Source organism: Thamnophis elegans, chromosome Z (assembly GCF_009769535.1).
Source record: "Thamnophis elegans isolate rThaEle1 chromosome Z, rThaEle1.pri, whole genome shotgun sequence".
NCBI lineage: Eukaryota > Metazoa > Chordata > Lepidosauria > Squamata > Colubridae > Thamnophis > Thamnophis elegans.
Genome location: NC_045558.1, coordinates 95,497,902 through 95,515,005, shown reverse-complemented (window position 1 = coordinate 95,515,005; position 17,104 = coordinate 95,497,902). Strand labels below are relative to the sequence as shown.

Here is a 17,104-nt window from a genome sequence, read left to right as displayed (position 1 = left end):
AGATGGCTTCAGCGCCGTCGTCCCTCATGGAGTTGATTCTGGTCACTTCCATCACCAAAGCTTGGAACCAATCAAGCCCCAGGAATCTCTGACGGTTGCCGCTAACCACCATCATGGGGAGGTTTTCGCAGAAGTGTTTGTAGTTCACCCGGAAGGTGCCTTGGCCCACGATGCAATAGCAATAGCAGTTAGACTTATATACCGCTTCATAGGGTTTTCAGCCCTCTCTAAGCTAAGGTTTACAGAGTCAGCATATTGCCCCCAACAACAATTTGGGTCCTCATTTTACCCACCTCAGAAGGATGGAAGGCTGAGTCAACCCTGAGATTTGAACAGCCGAACTGCAGAACTGCAGTCAGCTGAAGTAGCCTGCAGTGCTGCATTTAACCACTGCGCCACCTCGGCGCATGGGTACCTGGTTTCCCTGGTAATCGTGCAGGTGGATGTCAGGGTTTCGGAGGTGCCACTTTTGTAGCTTCGGGATCGCTTGCTTGAGGACTGACCATGGCATTATGGTCAGTGATGATCCAGTGTCGATCTCCATCTCGCATGGAGAGTCCTTGATGAGGACAGTGACTTTCAGCTTTTGGGGGCACCTGGAGCGAATTTGTCTAACTGGGACAGTGACATTCACCTTTTTGGGGAGCCCAGAGCAGATTTGTCTAACAGATGTATGATTGGCGATTTTATCGTCGCCTTCAGACTGCCATGGGTACTTCTGCCAGGCCCTTGGTTTGGGACTCTGTTAACGGCTTTGTGTATTTTTGGGCTGTCTGATAGGGGTAGGGAAATTGCTGTGGCACACCTTGGCGATGTGCCTCTTCCGCTTGCACCGCTGGCAAGTTGCTTCACGAAAATGGCAGGACAGTCAGGCATGGTCTCCTCCACAGCTGGCGCAGGGCGGAACTTGCGAATTGAATTTTTGTGCTAGCTTGGTGCGGCTATTGCACATGTCATCCTCCTGTTGTCCTCCTCGCTTTCAGAGCCCTTGGGCTCGGTAGTCTCGCAATGTACACGGGTACTTATCCACACGTCTTGAGGTGCGCTCTGGCGCTGTAGGGTCTCCATCAATTTGGCGGCTGATTCGTATGCCCTAGCCTCATCTAGTGCGATCTGATTAGATCTGATTAGATTTAGTTAGCAGCCTCCTCTGCAGGATAATGTCTCGCATGCCGCAAATTATGGGGTCCAGAATCAGCTCTTCCAGGTCTCAGAACTCACAGTACACCGCGGCTTTCCAGAGTGCAGCCACATACTCATTGATTGATTTGCCCTCCATCTGGTTTCGGATGTTAAATTCATGCCGGCGAACGTACTTGGATGGCTTAGGCGCGTAGTGGGTCTTCAGCATTGTTGTAGTGCAGACTAGAATACCACTTGGAGCGGGATCAGTTCCAAGAGGTTTTTCGCCATTTTGAACACTTCCTGTCCACAGTAACCAAGGAACATGTTCTTCTTACGGGCTTCTGGAACACTCGTGAGGTCATTTGCCTGGAGGAAATACTTGAATTGTAGCATGCATGATTCCCAGTGCTTGGTGGCTGGATCATATGGAGTTGATGGGGCGTGCATAACCATCCTGATTCAATTTTGCCATTCAGCAGTGATGGCTTGCTCGATGCTGCACAGGATCCTCTGGGCTGGATGTACTTGCAGAATCACTTTTGCTCTTTTTGTTTGCCTAGTTGCCTTCTGATCCCATCCTCGTGTTAGATCGGGTAAAGGAATGCACACAAAGGCTTCAGTAATAACAGCTCTTTATTACAAGTAAGGTAAACATCCGGCTGAGGAAGGGTTGGACAGCAGTCCCCTTTAAAAGGATCTGTCAATGGGGTTAAACCTCTGTTCCCGCCAGAACAGAGGACCTTGGTGGAAACCACTGTCAGTGGGGGGGGGGGAATATCTAACAGGAATATGTTTTGATGAAAAAGTAAAAACATACACGAATAAATGTTTGGTCCTAGTGATTACCTTTCAAGTTGTCTTTTTTTGCAAGAAGTGAAGTACCTTTGCCATCTTCTGGGATATTTTTCCTCTAATTTGTAACTGGGATTTCCTGATATCTCTCATCCAAGTAATAAGTAGTCCCCACCATGCTTAGCTTTCTTTAAGATCATCAACTAGCTAGTTGGGAACTACATATAAAAACTGATTAAGAATATTTTGAGCAAATGTCATGTACCACTAGGCATTCTTGGATGGTGAAGTATTGGAAGAAATGTTGATTTGGGTTCGGTTCCAAGTGGGGAGAAAGACACTGGAAACAATGGTGGCTGTTTGGAAAGATGGTTTTAATAGTGGACAGGATCACATGCTTCAAGATCTTGGGCGAAGTAAAAAAGGACAGAGATGCGAGAGTGCCTGGGTTTTATATCCTCTCTGAGCTTTTGAATTTGAGCTTGTATTCTGATTGGTTGTCAGACTCCCATGGGGCCATGCAGGGGCAACTCTGTAGGCTGTCCTGAGTCCCAAGCTTAGTTGAGCCTTGCTGGGTGATGATGTAATGAAAAGGCTTTGGGCAATTCCTACTATCGCTATGCATGAAGGAAGTAGATCTTTGTTATGTAGAATAGACTGTCCCAGGCCTTAATGGTTGATTGACAAAGGTGCAGGAGGGCTGAGTTTCTGCCTCCCTTTTAGGGGAAATATTCTGTCCTTTTAATATTTTCTAAAATATTTCATTTTTCTAGGAGAGGGATGGGTGCTAACTTCCCACACAAGGTAAGATCTGTATTTCTTAAACACCTTGCCACTGCTTATTTCAGGTACGCCCTGTAGCCTTCTTAAAAACTATGCTTCCCCCCCATCCTTGCAAAATCAAAGGAGAAAACTATTCTGCTTTTGAACAACTCCGTTTTGCTACTCTCACATTAGCTCCAGATTCTTCCCAATTCTATCTTGTTGGTGTATGTTTGTGTGCATGATGGAAAGCATCTTTAAAAGCACAGCCATGGGACAAGGTAAAAGCTTCAGGCATGTGTGGGAAGGCAGAATGTGCAACTCAGCTTCAGAAGATGAAATAGTGGTAGAGAAAAAAAGATACAAAGAGACAGATGAGAACAATAGGTGCGGGGGAGTGATGATGAAAGCAAAGGTTGATGGGAAATGAATGAGTGTTCTGAGCAAGTGACATGAGTGTTTAATGTCAGGAAAAAGAAGAAATGGGCCTCTTGTGGTATGCATGCCTAAGAAGGGGGAAGTGTTCCTCACCCATTTTGAAACTCAACCTCATTCCAACTGCAACCCACAGCTGTTTCTCTGTCAGCCCCTAGATCAGGATTATATGACTTCATGTTTGAGGGTTTCAGATATGTTTGTGTGTTTGTGCCACCAATTTTCCACATCTTTTCAACTCTGCTATCAGGCTGCTCAGGTAGTCCATACCTTAATAGGTAGGTAAGGGGAAAATTAAATTTTCAGGGAGACATTGACACCAAAGTTAAAAACAGTACTAGAGCAAGGGGAAATTTGCAGGCAGGCAGGCAGGCACGCACACAGATACACACACACACCAATTATTCATTTGCAAACACCAATTTTAGCATAGGTGTCAAGGGCAATAGATATCTTCGAGTCATCCAATGGCATCTGGGAATAAACTCTAGAAAAGCCAAGGCACTTTGAGACAAAATGTGTTTGACAAGCACTATTTAAAGACCAATTATTAGAATATTTTCTGCCAAATGTTTCCTGTGAAGGGGGACATTTTAAGAATGAGAGTCCAGTTACAGCAGGATTCTCGGCTTTAAACTCGGCTCCTCAAATAAAAATTCACATCTTTAGAAGTCTAGATGGCAGGACAGAATTGATACTTTTACATTAGCCATTAGCCATTCATGTCTGGGGAGCCAATATTCTTGATCTCTTCATTACCAAACTGGAAAAAAAAAATCCAAAGATTGGTACAAGGTCCGGTGAAACAAAAGTAGAAAATCTCTGGTCACTAGGCTGAATGTGATCTCCAAGAAGTAGTAGTAGTAGTAGTAGTAGTAGTAGTAGTAGTAGTAGTAGTTGTTGTTGTTGTTGTTAGTAGTAGTTCTTCTCCTTCTCTTTCTCCTTCTCCTCCTCCTCCTCCTCCTCCTCCTCTTCCTTCCTCCTCTTCCTCTTTTTGCCACTTTAGGCATAAAATACATGCAAACTACCAGTATGACCCATAAAACAGATTTAATGGCAGTCAGGCCAAGAACTTCCCCCACCTTCCAATTCTATTCATGATCAAGCCCCTCCCATCTGTTACTGTCACAGCCACAACTAAAAATAAAGATTCCATTTATGAGAAAAAACAAACTTAGTGTGAATTTTTTTGTTCCCCTTCTGGCAATCTGCTTTGTGAGAGAAAGAGAAATAAAACCATAAAGAAATGAAATAGAAGAAAGTGAACAGGAGAGATGACATAAATTCTTATAATAAACAAACATAGCCACTGTTGGTTCTGGCCACACCCATAGTTTGTTTCGGCCCCACCCATTTTTGCAATGAGCCTCTTGATAGAGTCATGTGAAATCTCTGATAGAAGAAAGATTGCCCATCTTTTTGCTGTATTCCTGTGCTCAGCATCACTTATTGTTGACTCATTCATTAATTGATCAGTGCATTGATTGAAACTGTTTTATAATTGCCTACTACAGAAATATTTTCTTTGAGTAGCTAATTTAGGGTTAAAGTATAAAATATAGTAACTACTAGTAAAATGCCACAAGGTAAGACAGCATAACTGAGGCAAAATCACAAACATATTTCAAATCCCCAAAGGATTACAGAATGTTCAATGCCTTGACCCAATTTGGCTCAAGGTTTTCAAAACCTTATAGAAAGCCACTGAGGCAGATATATGAATTTTACATTGGGAAGAGGCGGGAAATGAATGGTATGCTATTGCAAAGGGTAAGCAGTGTGAGACAGTCCACATTTCCTGGTGCAGTAGAGAGATCAAACACTTCCATGTCAGCTGGAACCCACCCCATCACGTTTCCAGCACAGATGGAGATAATCACATCATTCCAATTCACTTCAAAACACCGAACATCATATGATCACCATACCTTCCACCATTATTGGCCTATCTGCAATGGAGAGTCAGTTTAGTTTAGTTGTTAAGGAACCAGTCTAGAAAGCAGGCGACTGTTCTAGTCCTACCTTGGAGGGCAAATGACAATTAATGCAGGATGATATTTTCTGGGCAAAGGACATAACACACATATTTGGGTCAGATGTGATGACCCAAATACCTAATTGTATCATTTGGACAATAAAATCATGAGATACTTTTTCTCTTGTAATGTCACTATGGCTCATAGTTTCAGACATCAACCAAAGCCAGGAGAGGGCCTTTGACTCATTAACCCCCCTCCCTTTGATCAGTGCAACACTCCAAATTAAGGAATATGTATTGATGACTGTTCCATTTATGTATCAACATGTCACTTAGTGAAGGCAATCTCCTTCAGCCCTCAGACTAGTTCCTTTTCCCAACTGTTTTTACAGATTGGAGAGTTTAAAAATATGCTTTCTGTATCTTAAACCCATTTTTGGGTGATTTGCAGTTTGGAATGAAAGCAAGCTGGTCTAGAAATTCTGAGTGCCCTTTTTCTGAAGAGTGCTATTATACTTTATCCCCAATGTAATTTTTTTTTTTTAGTTCAGGGCTAAACATTCCCAAGACCTTTAGTGTCTCTTGAGCAGACTTAATTCCTAGTCACCTATTTATTGTTTGCTCTCTGAATTTCCCTTTTCTCCCCCTGAAATCTATTGAAGGCATCTGCCCAGTGAGGGGGTTGATAAAATCAGAATAAAGTGGATCTATTATTTCCAATGATTTGAAATCTATACGTCTGTTTTTGCAGCTTAAAACTGCATTTGCTCTTTTTTTATTTTTGCAAGGACATCACATTGCTGATTCATATTTGGTTAATAATCAATTACTATTCCAAGATCTTTTTCACAAGCACATCCGCTAAACCAGGCACCCTCCATTCAGTAACTCTGCATCTCAGTTTTGTTTCTTAAGTGAAGAACATTGCTTTTGTCACTGTTAAATTTAATTCTGTTATATATAAATCTATTTATTTAGATTTATATATCCAGCCTTATCCACACCAAAGCAATTCTGAGTGGCAAACCAAATTCTAATATAAAAGCCACAATACAAAGAACTCATATGTAAATCATATGTTTCATGGACAAAATCTATAAGGTCCCTGAGACAACTTGATGTCTTATGTCCCAACAACTTGATGAAACATAATGAAAAATATTGTAGTATACATTCAACTTATTAAAATTATTTTGACTTCTATTTCTGCTTTCCAGAGTATTAGCTATTTAATTTAATTTTGTGTCACTAGTACACTTAACAAATGAGCTCATTTTACTAAGGTCATTAATAAAAATGTTGAAGAGGTCTTAAAACTTGAGATATCACTCCAGCTTAATAAGGAACCATCACTGGGCACATTCTGAATATAATTTTTGAGCCTACTATGTACACACTTGTCATATTATGCAATGCATTTCTAATCGGAATGACATGGAGTATTTTCTCAAGTAATTAAGATATATTGGGTCTACAATGTTCCCACAGCTATTAATGAAATACCCAATAAAAAAATCCATGCTGACAAATCCATGCTGATTTCTGCTAATTATCACATTGTTTTCAATGTGCTTACAGCTACAATTCTTTATGGTCTTTCTAAAATTTTCTCAGGTATTAATGTCAGACTGATTGGCCTTTGGTTCTTAGAATCTACACACACACACACACACACACACTTTGAAGATAGGGACATCTTTCTCTAAGGGCTAAAGCTGGAAGGTCAGGTGGACAATCACTAAGTAAAAATGGAGCAGATGTCCCCATTCTCAAATCTTGGGAGGAGAGATGGCCAAAAATCTATTAATGTAAAATGTCGAGATCTAGGATTTAATTCTTGAAGTTGATTTCTGCAAATCATCTATATATGACTTCTTTCTTGTCTGCAATAAAGCAGCCTATCTGGTTACATCACATCTAGCTTTGTTCTTAGTTAATGAATGAATTTGGAATTATGTTTTTGAAAAAATCAAGATTTATTGCCATGACTGACGTAAAGTCTGCCATCTTTCTTTGGTCACCTGGCAATTTTACAATTCCAGTATTTTTCAAAAGTAACATATACAGTTTTGATTGTATTGACTTCTCCTTCTCCTCCATTTTTTTTTCTTTACTGAAGTTATCTGCAAATGAACTTTTTTAAGATCTCTAATTTTAGGTACTCTCACACAGTTTTAGATTCTTTTCCAATTTTCTTGTCCTACAGTTAAAGCTTACCTATCATTGTTCTGAGTTCATTAAAATCCCGTTTTCCCCCCAAGTCCTAGATACGTCTGTGTTAGTTTCTCTTCAAATGAAGAACTTCAGTGTTAAACGGTTGCTTTTCACAAAATGTTTTTCAGAAACATTTGGAATGACTTTTTGTCCAGATCTTTTGTGTGAATAACTCATGGCTAATATTATCTGGCTAGCATTACATGTAAACTCATTATCTCATCTTTCTTTCACTCATCTACCTTGCAAGTTGCTAATACAAAGAAAGCTCACTCTTGTCAATAGGTCCAATGGCAATGATCATTTGCACAAAGTTTTTGAAATCACCCACTACTGAATCAGAGAATGCCAAATGGAATAGACCCACTTTTTTCTTTACTCCTCTCGTCAAGGTGCCATTCAAATTAGACCCACTTCTCTCTTTACTCCCCTCCCCAACTCAAACCATTCTTCTTCTTGGATTCAGCTTGGTTGTCCTAGGGACTTATAATACTGGGAAAATCTACTGTGAAGTGCACACTGCTTCCAATGGAAGCAGAGAAGATATTCACTTGCAGAGTTAAAAGGACACTGTGATTAACAGGACAAACAAAGAGTTTTTTTTAGAAAAATTCCAACAATGAAATTAATAATTTGCTATTAATAGATTTTACTCTTCTCATCTCATCATTTTGCTCATTTTTTTTTCTTGCATGAAGAATTATCTTGTCAATGGTATTTCCAGGGCTGACCCAACCATTAGCTTTTTTATAATCTTGACAAGTAATCCTGGGAAGAAGAGGATAGATTGTGTGCTACAGGATATAGATTAGACCGCACCTCTGCCTCTCCTCTGAGAGAATGGTCTTCCTTTACAAATTTTGGAGAAAGATTCAACTACCAGGTCAGTGGTCTTTTGTTTATGAAATACTGAGGAAGCTCATCATCTTATTTCCTCAAAGCAATAAAACATTTTAGTGGACTCGAATATTTTCCATTAAAGTTAATTATTATAGAGTTGTTTTTAACTGATTTCCAAGAGACATGGATAATTTTGATGACATAAAAAACCCACCAATTTCTAGAAGATCTATCATGGCATTTTGAGCAAATCTCAAGTGACAATTCATGAGCTGGGTGTATTGTTAATCACATTTATTCTTCTTTCTCCAAGATTTTCATTTTTAGTTAAAGGTGATGCTTCATGAAGGAACAAATCTAAAGCAAGTTTCATATTTCATTGACAAGCCTATTTATTAATTTTGAAAGATGAATATTAAAATACTTGAAATAATTACTGACTGTTCTTTACTAGTTAAACTGAAGGTATTCTATGTCACCTTCAAAAAACCTTTTTCATTTGAAAAGAGATAAATGTTTTAAAATTAAAACAATAAAAAGAACCCATTTCAATTTGTTTTACATATATGTTTGCAACATATTAGCTTATCAATGCATGTTTCAGGTTAGCAAGTTTTAAAGGTGTGAAAAAGAAGAGTAAGGCCAGAGATTAATTAAAAATTGTTAATTAGCCTATTGATTGTGGCCAAGATTGTACAGCAAGATACTACAAATGAAATCATGTCCCTTATATATTAGCCTGGTGTTAGAAAATATGACATTCTCAGTAATTAAGTAGGGATAATTGTATTTACAAGAAATGAATTTGGTTTCTTGCTTTCTGGCATGAAGAAACATACACTTCTCTTTGTGGAATTGTTTACAATAATTTCTGTGTAATCTATACAATTAGAGAAAAAGAGAAAGAATCTAGCATATATGTCAGAATCAAATTCAATTCTTTTTCAAATGCAGCCTTTCAAATAGTTTTGACCATGTGGAGAAAAAATATGGACATTTTTCTTTTCTCTTATGATACCAAAAACAAAATATATTGTTAACTATGAATAAAATATGAACTAATCATTCATTAGAAGATGTAACTTGGATAACTAAATGAAGGGGGAGGGCTATTAAGATTCCAGTGGGCAAGTTCAACCTGGGAGCCAGGCTATAGCACTAAGCCAAGATATGGTTGCATCAGAAGAAATTGAAATACTAAACAGAATAGGGCAATAATTGCGAAACCTTTCAGCACTGAATGCCAAAAACTGAGTGTGCATGCGCTTATTGGGGCCACATCTAGGAAGAGGAGTTGCCCAGGGGGCATGCATGGATTGGAAAATGAACTCCCGGTTTCCAGCACGCGCTTGTGTGGTGACCAGCTAGTCTTCTGGTTATTGGCTTGCATGCGTGTGTGACTATCAGCTGGTCAGGTGTATGCTCACCCTGGAAAATGAAAGACCAACTCTTCCAGTTTCTGGCACTGCTGCACACACGAAGACCAGCTGATCATCGCCCACACATGCACACCAGAAACTTGGAAGAGGAATGGGTCATGCCATGCATGCCAGGAAAATGGCTTCGCGTGCCTTAGGTTCACTATTACGGGAATAGGGGTTTAGGTATTGAACTTGTCTGGGAAATCCAGATTCAAATCTGTCCTCAGTCATAATTGAAAGTATCATTTTTGTTTGATGCAAGTATCATTGATATTTGGGCAGGCATCACTTAAGAAGAAGTGTTCTTCTAAACTAATATTAACTAAAGCTAATGCTTGCAATCAGCAATTTGAATAAGGATTTGAATCAACTTACTGTACATCCTTATACGCTCATCTCAGTTCAGTAAGAAGATTTTTGAGTTCATTTTTAGCTCAGGTTTTTTTATCAGTGAACATAAGTAATTCACTTAAAATCTGCAAGGTGAATATGTTGCTTTGAACAAACTGTACTTAACTGAGAGTGTTGAAAGAAACTTAGAATTAAATGTTCTATCCCATTTAAAAATTAGGCAGGTTGAATGGGAAGCATAGGAGAGAGAGAGAGATGAGTCATCCCATCTCCCTAGAACTGAGTCTTTCTATCCAGAATTAATACAGTTAATGCAAACGAATACAGAGTTTATGCATATATAACACCCACACATATTCAGTTTTCTCCACCATTTTCCCATGCCCCTAAGGTCACCTTCATTTCTGCAAAATAGTTAGTTTTGAAACAGATGGAATTTAAACTTTTTATCAAACATAAAAATTCAAGTTAGGTGCAAGAAGGTCAGTTATCACATTCAAATTAAGTGCAAAAGAGTCTGTTTCCTTAAACTACAAGTTCTCTAGGAGCCTAGAAAAGAAATTAACAGTACGGGAGTTTTATGCAAGTGTGAAAAAAGCAGTTGATGAAGATGTGAGCATTTGCAGTTAACATTTTCAGAAGAACTGCATTCAGTTGGAAGTTAAGCTGTCCTGTCCACAAATGTTAATATTAGCTAAATTTCCAGCGTTACAAGTCTTATTCTGTCATTAACTAAGAACATTTTAAACACATTGCATCAATTTTTCATTTCTGTTTTGTTTTAGTATATTTGAGTGTGTTTTTCTGGATATGTGAGGGCACAGGGGAGGAACAATTAATTCAAATGGAGATTATAAAGCACTATATATTATTTTTTTTAAAGAATAGAAATTTGGAGATACGGGGCTGGAAGGACCTTAAATGCGTTAACCTCAATGTGATCCTCTAATCTGGAAGAGACATCAGTTTAGCTCTGGCAAGATTCTTTGAGGTTACTAATGTTAAAAATTCAATATTTACATATGTATTTGTTTACTTATATGCTGGTTTTATCTAAACGAATCTCTTATAAATTAATGGGAACATTGCAATAAAACAATGGTAAAAACAACAGTGCTCCAAGGAATGCTCACGGGTCCCAAATCCATAGCCGGAGCTGCAAAGCCAAATAAAAGACTCCTTGATTTCTGCATATCTTCAGCTCACCTTCACTGCTTTTCTATTTAAACCACAATTATTTACCCTCTCTTAAAAAATGAGGTGTACAAAGTATAAATCTTGACAAAAAATTATGATATGCACATTATTTTCTCTCCAGTCTTGTTCCTACAATCTGAAAGTCAGTCTATACATGCAACAAAAAAAATTAAAATAATTTTGAAATGTCTGTCAGTTTGTCATCTTTTTGTTGTTCATCCATCCATGCATCATCTCTTCATGTAGTTCAAACCCAGTGTTCTTAAATGGCCTCCTCTCCTTAAACAAAATATTGTTTCCATTGTCACGTTCCAGTGTTCAGGTTGCATACAAACAGAGATTCAGTTTGGTGAAAAACTTTTATCTCTATCTAAGAAACTACGTGATAACCAGCACTAAATGACAATGATACAAAGGTGATCAAATCCAAGTCAGTTCTAACAAAGTTAACACCATCACCCATATATACACCCACCCACCATCACCAATCACCATGACCCAAACCCAAGGTGGCGCAGTGGTTAAATGCAGCACTGCAGGCTACTGCTAGATCAGCAGGTCAGCGGTTCAAATCTCACCGGCTCAGGGTTGACTCAGCCTTCCATCCTTCCGAGGTGGGTAAAATGAGGACCCAGATTGTTGGGGGCAATATGCTGACTCTCTGTAAACCGCTTAGAGAGGCCTGAAAGGCCTATGAAGCGGTATATAAGTCTACTGCTATAAACCCTCAGCCACTTCCCCACTCAGTGTCATTATAGCCTTTTTCCTGGTTAGTCACATCCGAGCAAGAGAGTTACATCAGAGTAGGCACCCGAATAGAAGAGCCACATGCAGCTACAAGCTCAATCGACATCAGAGAGGCAACATCAACGTGGCAGCGTTAGTGGCGTGTAAGCATGGCCGATCGGGCATGGTAATGGACATGTTCCCCCTGGATGGCAGCCTGAGGGCTGACATCCATATAAAATGACTAGGTTCAACTATTATTATATGTGAAATAATAGAATATTGAATAAATCATTTTTTTACTTAGTCTATATAACCTGTTTAAAACCATAAATAAGGATTTCTAGACTACAACAGCAAGATTTACATTCTGTGTGCTAAGATAAACAAAACAAAGCAAAGCAACTTATTGGTTGGTATATATAGTTGGTATATAAAGTAGGTCAACAGTATCTTATTTTGAGAAAGACAGGGATTTTCTACTTATAAACATTTTTAAAATGAAAATAAATAATATATAGTAAAATATATAACATCTATAAGTCCTCAACTATCAAGTTTGTAATTTTCCACCATCTTCAAGTAAAACTGTAAACTTTTGATCTTTCGAGGCTAAAGGTCTATTTTAAATTTTGGAGAACCTGTGAATGGCACATCCCAAAATTATGTAATGGGAGACTTGTTTAATCACACAATGGCTGCTATAAATGGTCAATAAGAAGAATACATTTAAAAGACAAATTAGACTTTCACATTGCTTTCTACAACTCCAATAGGGTCTTTCTGGAGCCTAGAGTTATTACCCAAAGAGAAATAAAGTTTAGGGGCTGGGGTGCTTAGCTTTGCAGCCTGCCAGCTTCATGTTTAATTTCTTTTTCTTAGAAGAATATTTTTAAAAATGCATGTGAAGTAGGGGTTTGGGGACACTAAAAGCAATGTTTAAGGGTACTTTTGTGCCTGCAAATACCATTAACCCAACCCTTACTATGTATTTATCTATAAAGCAAGTCTATAATGCTATTCTCAGGAAGCACCGCAAATATTTTTTCCGGTGTGTCAGTTCTTGCCCTTTAGCTATTGCTGCTATGAAATCCAGAAACCAGTGCAGCAAATTTTATGGTAGCAGGGAGAAGAATTTAACTGAGTTTCTGCATTAGGATTTACAGTGTGAATAGCGAACAATAGAGAGCAATCTTACCTTTAAGAGAAGGGGGGGTGTAGACACAGGGGGCATTCCTTTTGTTTTTAAGGTGGTATCCTTCACCCAGAGATCTCTGGAAATCAAGAAGAAAGAGACAAGAGATTTGAAGGCAAAAGCTTTCTTAAAAATTCCTATGAAATAATAATATAAATGGCTAAATTAGAGTTTTGTATTCACTTTGATCCAGGGAGCATGTTCTGTGCATATATAGCACTGTATATAGAGTTAGATTGTGTACAGTGTATTTTTTCACATATTTGTTGCTTAGTTTTCCATCACTGTTTCATAAAACTACAAAATAGGGTTCTGAAATATGTAGATTACAAAAAAACCCTACAAATTTATTTTTAAATCTCAACTACTTGTGCAGATTGGGGAATGACTGAATTGATGCATTCATAACCTTAGGAGATTGGTCTCGCATAAAAAAAAGGTGATGCCTCTTCTAAAGAGTTTCAATGTCTATGATTTTGACATTGTTTTTACTAGCTGCCCATTTCATTCAATGATGATCCTTTGGCAGTTAAAACCTAGTTGCTCTGATTAATCAAATTAAGCAATTTTATCTTCAGAACATTTATTTGTCAACCATGCAAACTTAATTACACAGAACAGTAGTTAAGGTCCTGGAATTGGAACAGGGAAGACCTTGAGCCAAGGTCACATTTGACTACAACTCACTGGACATCTTGAGTTAGTCATTCTTAGTCAGGTTGTGTTGGGAATTAAATAATAAATAAAATATTAAAATGTTCCCTTGAACTCCCAAAGAAAATACACGAAAAAAGCAATGGTTACAAAAAAGAATTGTAAGCAAACTACAATATATCTCTAAATCTGACCTCTCTCCACAGGCCATGATAATAGCAATAACAAAGCCACTCTTCACCATCCAAATTACACTCCTGAGCAGTGAAAGACTACAAGCTTCTTTTTCTTATGATACTCAGAACAAAACTCTAAATGTGTTCATTATCATCCCGCATCTATATGGGCATCAGCTCCTGGCATGGTGATCTCAGCATTCCAACCAAAGGCAAAATAGACCCAGCATGTCTGAAACATTTTCCATGTCCTAGAGTCACGTATAGATGAATGTTCTGAGTTGAATTAAGAAGGTGTACAATAAAGAGAACATAGCCCTTTTATGAAAGAATTATAGCATACTACCTAAGAAACTGAGCTGCAAACTATTAATCCTCCATTCAAATACTACTCTTTCTATTAAGTTATAGTTTATCTTAAGCAAGCTGTGATTTTTTTTAAAGCCTCGTGAGTCATATGCAATATGGAGGGAGAATTAATTGGTATATTCCACACGATAAGAGCCAGTTTGATGTGTAGTAGCGGTTAAGGAAATCAGGAGACCATGAGTTCTAGACCTGCCTTAGGTACGAAGTTAGCAGGATGATGCATGAGCCACTCATTCTCTTCCTCTGTCTTAGGAAGCAGGCAAGGGCAAACCATTTCCAAAATCTTGCCAAGAATACTTCAGGGACTTGTCCAGATAGTCAGAATTCAAAACTGACTTGAAGGCAGCAAAAACCAAACTAAACAAAATAATCCACAACTGTAGCTACAAGTGTATTAAAAAATTTGAACACATTTATTTAAATAACTAAAACACCTCATTTTGTTACTTTCTGAATAGTAATAACAGAAGATGATCACAATGAAATTTCTCCCCTGATGCTATGACTGTTTATTGGACAAATATAAGTGAAATCTATTCCTGAGGATGCCTAAGAGGGCTTTTATAGGTTCAGTAAGATCCTTACACATTCTGTCACAATTTCATAAGAAAAGTGAGAAGACAGAACATTATCCTTAGATTTTCTTTGAAACTAGGTTAGCTTTTTCCTAAATATATGTTTAGCTTGTGCTTATGCATGTTTTAGCTAAACATTCTTTACACCCTTCATATCTTTCTGAAACAACATTTGAAATATGTCTGGGAAGTACAGAAGGAATATAGTTGGAATGCATATACTGCAGTTCTACATTCTATAATCAGGAGGCAAATGTAATTGCAGGAAGAAATGTAAAATACGGATAGGTGCTCCAAGAACCAGACAATTAGTTGTGTTTTCCACTTAGAGGTTGGAGAAGCTATGTCCTCAAAGAAGGAATTGCCATCTTAAAACCTTTTCACTGCAATATTTCTTTCAGAACTTTGCTGTACTTCTTATCTCTCCATCTTGGAATGAAGAACAAATTGGTGAATGTCCCCAAACTGTTCAAGAGATAATATCTCTCATATTAGCCCCAGAGAGAAAATAAATAGTTTCCTTAAAAATACTTGTTTGTAGTTAGTATGACAAATGCTTTCAAGTTCTTCGGAGTCTCTCAGAAGAAGCAATAGAATTATCCTCGTTGTCCTACAAAGTCCCATTAAAGTAAGTCAAGTTATGGGTTTGCACAATAGGCTAAACTCCAACCCTGTATAAAAAAAACACAAATACTGTGTTCCCTTTAATAAGCCACCTGATGGCTTAATAAGTGTAGTGACCACAACACATGGAACCATTATCGGTATCAAAAGTTATCTGAAAGACTGCCTCTCTCCTATTGCCCACCAGGATGGGAAGGCAAGAAATATCACAGGTTCCATTGATTAAGGATCGTGCTCTGGTGAGGCCACCAAAAAGGGCCTTCTTGGTGATGGCCCTTCTTTATGGAACATCATTCCCCGAGGTATACCCAGCTCCAACCTGCATCTTTTCCAAAAGGCCCTAAAAACATGGCTTGTCAACAGGCTTGGAGACTACAAATAGAGATGGAGCCAATCCTGGCTGATTTGAATGTGTTGTTGTATGGAGGTGGGTGGGGTAGGATTAATGGCTCTGATTGTATGGTGGATTACTTTTTAATTTTTTAGAATTTTGTAAGTCAGTCAGAGTTATCTATGTGTGAATTGGGCAACCAAATAACTAAACGAATAAATCCCTGTTTTAGCCAGGACTGGTGGTGGTATACCAATTCCACCCTGTACAGGTAGTCCAACATTTCTGTGGCTAAGTGACACAGTTATTAAGTGAGTTTTGCAACCTTTCCACCACATATGCAAAGTAAATCAGTGCGTCCCCATTGACTTTGTTTGTTAGGCCATGATCACTGCAATTGTCGTCAAGCATCTGAATTTTGATCATGTGACCATAGGAAGGCTGCAATGGTCATGAAAAATGATCATAAGTCAATTTTTCAGTGCCATTGTAACTTCAAATGGTCCCTAAATGAACTGTTATAAGTCAAAGACTACTTGTAATTCCTTCTGATATTAGCATCTCATTGCTATTTCCTCATCTAAAGTCACATGGGATTAGCATGGTGCTAATCTAATTAACTAGTATCCCTACACCAAAGAAACACTGTAAAACTAGTTGGTGCTGCTAGAAGGACAGTTGCTTAGAGGTGGAATCTCCTGCTTTTTCCTGCCTCTCAGCTCTTCCTCCAAGGCAGAGTTTTTCTCACCTTCCTTAGCTGCTCTGAGCAGTGATTTTGCCATAGCACAGTAGAGGTGGACAGGTTTGGTTTTTTCCCCCTTTGCTTTGAAAATAAAACTGAAGGAAGAACACGTTCAGGGAGACCCAAAAATGGAGTGAGGAGCCTTGCGCTGAACAATGTTTCAGGAAAAGAAAAAGGGAAACAGAAATAGAACTAGGGGACTAATTATATCAAAAATGGCATTTTGGTATTTTAAAATTCTGGCTTGAGTGTGAAATCAATAAAAGAGACACAGTTGTGTGAAATATATTGTGCAGACAACAATTTTTAAAAAGGAAAGGGAAAGGGAGGGGAAAGGAGAGGAGAGGAGAGGAAAGGAAAGGAAAGGAAAGGAAAGGAAAAGCAGGGAATATATACAGGACTGGTCTCTGTTCTTGTTCTTTTTGCTTGTATGGATTATATCATTAATGGAAAAAGGGTAAAGAGTGACTTTTGAGATTACTGTTTCTTACAGTAATTTCAAGAGGCAGCCTGATACTTTATTCCTCTTTAACAACCCCCCCCCCCATTTTTTTAAATTCTACATTCTAAGAAACAATGTAGTGGCCTATGAAAAAG

The 17,104-nt window shown here is 38.3% G+C and overlaps 1 protein-coding gene across 2 annotated transcripts in view; it reads right to left on the bottom strand.

Moving 5' to 3' along the window:
- PPP1R1B (protein phosphatase 1 regulatory inhibitor subunit 1B) overlaps positions 1–17,104 on the bottom strand; it is a 65,048-nt gene that overhangs the window by 27,715 nt on the left and 20,229 nt on the right. For both annotated transcript variants that reach the window (XM_032237431.1, XM_032237430.1), the window contains exon 4: positions 13,040–13,115. In XM_032237431.1, coding sequence (XP_032093322.1) covers positions 13,040–13,115 — 76 coding nt within the window. The remainder of the gene's footprint in view (positions 1–13,039; positions 13,116–17,104) is intronic.